The sequence below is a fragment of the Leptodactylus fuscus genome, unplaced genomic scaffold, assembly GCF_031893055.1.
Source record: "Leptodactylus fuscus isolate aLepFus1 unplaced genomic scaffold, aLepFus1.hap2 HAP2_SCAFFOLD_412, whole genome shotgun sequence".
Lineage (NCBI taxonomy): Eukaryota > Metazoa > Chordata > Amphibia > Anura > Leptodactylidae > Leptodactylus > Leptodactylus fuscus.
The window spans coordinates 57901-67372 of record NW_027440437.1 but is presented as its reverse complement, the minus strand read 5'-3'; the positions used below and the strand labels follow the sequence as shown (position 1 = coordinate 67372).

Here is a 9472-nt window from a genome sequence, read left to right as displayed (position 1 = left end):
AGTCCACACATGGGGGAGCCATCACCAGAGTGTCTACTCCTCGGTCCCATCTCACATTCATTAAGGTTCACGCACCCGACACAGTTCTAGACCCAAGACAGAATAACCACCATTCAGGTTCTTCCAGGACGGACCTCCATGGTCTCACCCAATGGCTTTGGGTCATAACGTGTCCTGCAGAAGAACCTGCTCCAAGCTTCTCTCTTCTACGTTCTGCGGTTTGGGTTCTGCTATGAACAGGATGTGGTTCTCAGACAGTAACTCAGGCTTCCTCTAAATTCAGATCATTACATTCACTGCTACAAAGGGGCTGGGACATGGTGCAACGCTCGTCACGTCAGGGTGGTGATGGCCTCTGTAACACGGCTGCTTCCTTTACCATAACCACTTCCTGTGCATTATTAAGTATTTGCAACTAAGTAAGTGGAGACAATCGCAACGGCAGGTGTCAGGAGATCTACTAAGTCCATGAGAGGTCAACACATCATAGAAGCCATCAAAGGACATCTACCATCATGTCGTTAGCTATGAAGGCCAGGCAGAGAGTGAAGAAGAAGACCGTCAAGGACAAAATTTTTGGGTGTGACTTGCTGGAACATCTCCAAGCATCTGGGCAAGAAGGTAAGTGCTGACCTGTCTTCCATGCAGCTCTTCACATTTATGTCCAATGCCCATGAGAAAGATGTCAGGGACATGGTGTACTGCCCAGTAAAAACATGGCCATTGACCGGCCATCAGAGCATCATGGATGATCCATTATCTCAACAGCGACAAATGACCAGAACATAAAAGCAAAAAATGGATCATTTCATGCAGGGTCCGAATCATAATGGAACCGTCAGATAATGGAAGTCCGTGTGGCCCACAAGGTGCCCGAGCAAAGCGGCATAAGATCACTAATGGTGGAGGACTCACCACGAACTGGACTGGAATCTATGAGGAGATCAATCCTAATCAGAAGTGCTAAGAAAGACTGGCAGAAGACTTGTCAGCTCAGCTATGTGGTGTAGTGTCACCCACCTGCACAGTATACAGATCAGTCAGCTCTCCTGTGAGGTGTAGTATAAAGAGGAAATGTCCGCTATCCCAAGCGGTGTAGTATATAGAGGACCTGTCCTGTGTGGTGTAGTATATAGAGGACCTGTCCTGTGCGGTGTAGTATATAGAGGACCTGTCCTGTGCGGTGTAGTATATAGAGGACCTGTCCTGTGTGGTGTGGTATATAGAGGACCTGTCCTGTGTGGTGTGGTATATAGAGGACCTGTCCTGTGTGGTGTGGTATATAGAGGACCTCTGCTGTGTAGTGTAGCAAATTTTTCTACATCTGTATTGATTCAGATTTTAGGTACAGATTACTTGTGGGTTGAGCAAGTGTGATACAGACCATAATGAAAATCATAGTGAATGACACTGTCAGGGCTCCTAGGACTATATATATCTATAATACATAGTGTATGACACTGTCAGGGCTCCTAGGACTATATATATCTATAATACATAGTGTATGACACTGTCAGGGCTCCTAGGACTATATATATCTATAATACATAGTGTATGACACTGTCAGGGCTCCTAGGACTATATATATCTATAATACATAGTGTATGACACTGTCAGGGCTCCTAGGACTATATATATATCTATAATACATAGTGTATGACACTGTCAGGGCTCCTAGGACTATATATATATCTATAATACATAGTGTATGACACTGTCAGGGCTCCTAGGACTATATATATATCTATAATACATAGTGTATGACACTGTCAGGGCTCCTAGGACTATATATATATCTATAATACATAGTGTATGACACTGTCAGGGCTCCTAGGACTATATATATCTATAATACATAGTGTATGACACTGTCAGGGCTCCTAGGACTATATATATATCTATAATACATAGTGTATGACACTGTCAGGGCTCCTAGGACTATATATATCTATAATACATAGTGTATGACACTGTCAGGACTCCTAGGACTATATATATCTATAATACATAGTGTATGACACTGTCAGGGCTCCTAGGACTATATATACACTCACCGGCCACTTTATTAGGTACACCATGCTAGTAACGGGTTGGACCCCCTTTTGCCTTCAGAACTGCCTCAATTCTTCGTGGCATAGATACAACAAGGTGCTGGAAGCATTCCTCAGAGATTTTGCTCCATATTGACATGATGACATCACACAGTTGCAGTCGCAGATTTGTCGGCTGCACATCCATGATGCGAATCTCCCGTTCCACCACATCCCAAAGATGCTCCTCTATTGGATTGAGATCTGGTGACTGTGGAGGCCATTGGAGTACAGTGAACTCATTGTCATGGTCAAGAAACCAGTCTGAGATGATTCCAGCTTTATGACATGGCATTGCATTATCCTGCTGAAAGTAGCCATCAGATGTTGGGTACATTGTGGTCATAAAGGGATGGACATGGTCAGCAACAATACTCAGGTAGGCTTTGTCGTTGCAACGATGCTCAATTGGTACCAAGGGGGGGCCCAAAGAGTGCCAAGAAAATATTCCCCACACCATGACACCACCACCACCAGCCTGAACCGTTACCGATACAAGGTAGGATGGATCCATGCTTTCATGTTGTTGACGCCAAATTCTGACCCTACCATCCGAATGTCGCAGCAGAAATCGAGACTCATCAGACCAGGCAACGTTTTTCCAATCTTCAATTGTCCAATTTCGATGAGCTTGTGCAAATTGTAGCCTCAGTTTCCTGTTCTTAGCTGAAAGGAGTGGCACCCGGTGTGGTCTTCTGCTGCTGTAGCCCATCTGTAGCCTCAAAGTTGGACGTACTGTGCGGCGTTCAGAGATGCTCTTCTGGCTACCTTGGTTGTAACGGGTGGCTATTTGAGTCACTGTTGCCTTTCTATCAGCTGGAACCAGTCTGGCCATTCTCCTCTGACCTCTGGCATCAACAACGCATTTCCGCCCCCCACAGAACTGCCGCTCACTGGATGTTTTTTCTTTTTCGAACCATTCTCTGTAAACCCTAGAGATGGTTGTGCGTGAAAATCCCAGTAGATCAGCAGTTTCTGAAATACTCAGACCAGCCCTTCTGGCACCAACAACCATGCCACGTTCAAAGGCACTCACATCACCTTTCTTCCCCATACTGATGCTCGGTTTGAACTGCAGGAGATTGTCTTGACCATGTCTACATGCCTAAATGCACTGAGTTGCCGCCACGTGATTGGCTGATTAGAATTTAAGTGTTAACGAGCAGTTGGACAGGTGTACCTAATAAAGTGGCCAGTGAGTGTATATCTATAATACATAGTGTAGGACACTGTCAGGGCTCCTAGGACTATATATATCTATAATGCATAGTGAATGACACTGTCAGGGCTTCTAGGACTATATATATATATATATCTATAATACATAGTGTATGACACTGTCAGGGCTCCTAGGACTATATATATCTATAATACATAGTGTATGACACTGTCAGGGCTCCTAGGACTATATATATCTATAATACATAGTGTATGACACTGTCAGGGCTCCTAGGACTATATATATCTATAATACATAGTGTATGACACTGTCAGGACTCCTAGGACTATATATATCTATAATATATAGTGGATGACACTGTCAGGGCTCCTAGGACTATATATATCTATAATATATAGTGTATGACACTGTCAGGGCTCCTAGGACTATATATATCTATAATACATAGTGTATGACACTGTCAGGGCTCCTAGGACTATATATATATCTATAATACATAGTGTATGACACTGTCAGGGCTCCTAGGACTATATATATCCATAATACATAGTGTATGACACTGTCAGGGCTCCTAGGACTATATATATCTATATTACATAGTGGATGACACTGTCAGGGCTCCAAGGACTATATATATCTATAATACATAGTGTATGACACTGTCAGGGCTCCTAGGACTATATATATCTATAATATATAGTGGATGACACTGTCAGGGCTCCTAGGACTATATATATCTATAATATATAGTGTATGACACTGTCAGGGCTCCTAGGACTATATATATCTATAATACATAGTGTATGACACTGTCAGGGCTCCTAGGACTATATATATATATAATACATAGCGTATGACACTGTCAGGGCTCCTAGGACTATATATATCTATAATACATAGTGTATGACACTGTCAGGGCTCCTAGGACTATATATATCTATAATACATAGTGTATGACACTGTCAGGGCTCCTAGGACTATATATATCTATAATACATAGTGTATGACACTGTCAGTGCTCCTAGGACTATATATATCTATAATACATAGTGTATGACACTGTCAGGGCTCCTAGGACTATATATATATATATATATATAATACATAGTGTATGACACTGTCAGGACTTCTAGGACTATATATCTATAATACATAGTGTATGACACTGTCAGGGCCCCTAGGACTATATATATCTATAATACATAGTGTATGACGCTGTCAGGGCTCCTAGGACTATATATATCTATAATACATAGTGTATGACACTGTCAGGGCTCCTAGGACTATATATATCTATAATACATAGTGTATGACACTGTCAGGACTCCTAGGACTATATATATCTATAATAAATAGTGTATGACACTGTCAGGGCTCCTAGGACTATATATATCTATAATACATAGTGTATGACACTGTCAGGGCTCCTAGGACTATATACAGTATATCTATAATACATAGTGTATGACACTGTCAGGGCTCCTAGGACTATATATATATCTATAATACATAGTGGATGACACTGTCACGGCTCCTAGGACTATATACAGTATATCTATAATACATAGTGTATGACACTGTCAGGGTTCCTAGTACTATATATATCTATAATACATAGTGTATGACACTGTCAGGGCTCCTAGGACTATATATATATATATATATATCTATAATACATAGTGTATGACACTGTCAGGGCTTCTAGGACTATATATATCTATAAATACATAGTGTATGACACTGTCAGGACTCCTAGGAATATATATATCTATAATATATAGTGGATGACACTGTCAGGGCTCCTAGGACTATATATATCTATAATATATAGTGGATGACACTGTCAGGGCTCCTAGGACTATATATATCTATAATACATAGTGTATGACACTGTCAGGGCTCCTAGGACTATATATATCTATAATACATAGTGTATGACACTGTCAGGGCTCCTAGGACTATATATATATCTATAATACATAGTGTATGACACTGTCAGGGCTCCTAGGACTATATATATCTATAATACATAGTGTATGACACTGTCCGGGCTCCTAGGACTATATATATATATCTATAATACATAGTGTATGACACTGTCAGGGCTCCTAGGAATATATTTATCTATAATACATAGTGGATGACACTGTCAGGACTCCTAGGACTATATATATCTATAATACATAGTGTATGACACTGTCAGGGCTCCTAGGACTATATATATCTATAATACATAGTGTATGACACTGTCAGGGCTCCTAGGACTATATATATCTATAATACATAGTGTATGACACTGTCAGGGCTCCTAGGACTATATATATCTATAATACATAGTGTATGACACTGTAAGGACTCCTAGGACTATATATATCTATATTACATAGTGGATGACACTGTCAGGGCTCCTAGGACTATATATATATCTATAATACATAGTGTATGACACTGTCAGGGCTCCTAGGACTATATATATCTATAATACATAGTGGATGACACTGTCAGGACTCCTAGGACTATATATATATATATATATATATATATATATATATATATATATATATAATACATAGTGTATGACACTGTCAGGGCTCCTAGGACTATATATATCTATAATACATAGTGTATGACACTGTCAGGGCTCCTAGGACTATATATATCTATAATACATAGTGTATGACACTGTCCGGGCTCCTAGGACTATATATATATATCTATAATACATAGTGTATGACACTGTCAGGGCTCCTAGGAATATATTTATCTATAATACATAGTGGATGACACTGTCAGGACTCCTAGGACTATATATATCTATAATACATAGTGTATGACACTGTCAGGGCTCCTAGGACTATATATATCTATAATACATAGTGTATGACACTGTCAGGGCTCCTAGGACTATATATATCTATAATACATAGTGTATGACACTGTCAGGGCTCCTAGGACTATATATATCTATAATACATAGTGTATGACACTGTCAGGACTCCTAGGACTATATATATCTATATTACATAGTGGATGACACTGTCAGGGCTCCTAGGACTATATATATATCTATAATACATAGTGTATGACACTGTCAGGGCTCCTAGGACTATATATATCTATAATACATAGTGGATGACACTGTCAGGACTCCTAGGACTATATATATATATATATATATATATATATATATATATATATATATATATATATATATATAATACATAGTGTATGACACTGTCAGGGCTCCTAGGACTATATATATCTATAATACATAGTGTATGACACTGTCAGGGCTCCTAGGACTATATATATCTATAATACATAGTGTATGACACTGTCAGGGCTCCTAGGACTATATATATATATATATATATATATATATATATATATATATATATATATATATATATATATTACATAGTGTATGACACTGTCAGGACTTCTAGGACTATATATCTATAATACATAGTGTATGACACTGTCAGGACTCCTAGGACTATATATATCTATAATACATAGTGTATGACACTGTCAGGGCCCCTAGGACTATATATATCTATAATACATAGTGTATGACGCTGTCAGGGCTCCTAGGACTATATATATCTATAATACATAGTGTATGACACTGTCAGGGCTCCTAGGACTATATACAGTATATCTATAATACATAGTGTATGACACTGTCAGGGCTCTTAGGACTATATATATATCTATAATACATAGTGGATGACACTGTCACGGCTCCTAGGACTATATACAGTATATCTATAATACATAGTGTATGACACTGTCAGGGTTCCTAGTACTATATATATATCTATAATACATAGTGTATGACACTGTCAGGGCTCCTAGGACTATATATATATATCTATAATACATAGTGTATGACACTGTCAGGACTCCTAGGACTATATATATCTATAATATATAGTGGATGACACTGTCAGGGCTCCTAGGACTATATATATCTATAATATATAGTGGATGACACTGTCAGGGCTCCTAGGACTATATATATCTATAATACATAGTGTATGACACTGTCAGGGCTCCTAGGACTATATATATATCTATAATACATAGTGTATGACACTGTCAGGGCTCCTAGGACTATATATATCTATAATACATAGTGTATGACACTGTCAGGGCTCCTAGGACTATATATATATCTATAATACATAGTGTATGACACTGTCAGGGCTCCTAGGACTATATATATCTATAATACATAGTGGATGACACTGTCAGGACTCCTAGGACTATATATATCTATAATACATAGTGGATGACACTGTCAGGGCTCCTAGGACAATATATATCTATATTACATAGTGGATGACACTGTCAGGGCTCCTAGGACTATATATATCTATAATACATAGTGTATGACACTGTCAGGGCTCCTAGGACTATATATATCTATAATACATAGTGGACGACACTGTCAGGGCTCCTAGGACTATATATATCTATAATACATAGTGTATGACACTGTCAGGGCTCCTAGGACTATATATATCTATAATACATAGTGGACGACACTGTCAGGGCTCCTAGGACTATATATATCTATAATACATAGTGTATGACACTGTCAGGGCTCCTAGGACTATATATATCCATAATACATAGTGTATGACACTGTCAGGGCTCCTAGGACTATATATATCTATATTACATAGTGTATGACACTGTCAGGGCTCCTAGGACTATATATATCTATAATACATAGTGTATGACACTGTCAGGGCTCCTAGGACTATATATATCTATAATACATAGTGTATGACACTGTCAGGGCTCCTAGGACTATATATATCCATAATACATAGTGTATGACACTGTCAGGGCTCCTAGGACTATATATATCTATAATACATAGTGTATGACACTGCCAGGACTCCTAGGACTATATGTATCTATAATACATAGTGTATGACACTGTCAGGGCTTCTAGGACTATATATATATATATATAATACATAGTGTATGACACTGTCAGGACTTCTAGGACTATATATCTATAATACATAGTGTATGACACTGTCAGGGCCCCTAGGACTATATATATCTATAATACATAGTGTATGACGCTGTCAGGGCTCCTAGGACTATATATATATATATATATATATATATATATATATATATATATATATATATATATATATAATACATAGTGTATGACACTGTCAGGGCTCCTAGGACTATATATCTATAATACATAGTGTATGACACTGTCAGGGCTCCTAGGACTATATATATCTATAATACATAGTGTATGACGCTGTCAGGGCTCCTAGGACTATATATACACTCACCGGCCACTTTATTAGGTCCACCATGCTAGTAACGGGTTGGACCCCCTTTTGCCTTCAGAACTGCCTCAATTCTTCGTGGCATAGATACAACAAGGTGCTGGAAGCATTCCTCAGAGATTTTGGTCCATATTGACATGATGACATCACACAGTTGCAGTCGCAGATTTGTCGGCTGCACATCCATGATGCGACTCTCCCGTTCCACCACATCCCAAAGATGCTCCTCTATTGGATTGAGATCTGGTGACTGTGGAGGCCATTGGAGTACAGTGAACTCATTGTCATGTTCAAGAAACCAGTCTGAGATGATTCCAGCTTTATGACATGGCATTGCATTATCCTGCTGAAAGTAGCCATCAGATGTTGGGTACATTGTGCTCATAAAGGGATGGACATGGTCAGCAACAATACTCAGGTAGGCTTTGGCGTTGCAACGATGCTCAATTGGTACCAAGGGGGGGCCCAAAGAGTGCCAAGAAAATATTCCCCACACCATGACACCACCACCACCAGCCTGAACCGTTACCGATACAAGGCAGGATGGATCCATGCTTTCATGTTGTTGACGCCAAATTCTGACCCTACCATCCGAATGTTGCAGCAGAAATCGAGACTCATCAGACCAGGCAACGTTTTTCCAATCTTCAATTGTCCAATTTCGATGAGCTTGTGCAAATTGTAGCCTCAGTTTCCTGTTCTTAGCTGAAAGGAGTGGCCCCCGGTGTGGTCTTCTGCTGCTGTAGCCCATCTGTAGCCTCAAAGTTGGACGTACTGTGCGGCGTTCAGAGATGCTCTTCTGGCTACCTTGGTTGTAACGGGTGGCTATTTGAGTCACTGTTGCCTTTCTATCAGCTGGAACCAGTCTGGCCATT

The 9472-nt window shown here is 39.4% G+C and overlaps 1 protein-coding gene across 1 annotated transcript in view; it reads left to right on the top strand.

The window, feature by feature from the left end:
* The first annotated feature begins 398 nt into the window (after positions 1-398).
* Positions 399-9472, top strand: part of ARHGAP30 (Rho GTPase activating protein 30) — a 32893-nt gene continuing 23819 nt past the window's right edge. The window contains exon 1 of the mRNA XM_075261808.1: positions 399-621. Coding sequence (XP_075117909.1) covers positions 516-621 — 106 coding nt within the window. The 5' untranslated portion in view covers positions 399-515. The remainder of the gene's footprint in view (positions 622-9472) is intronic.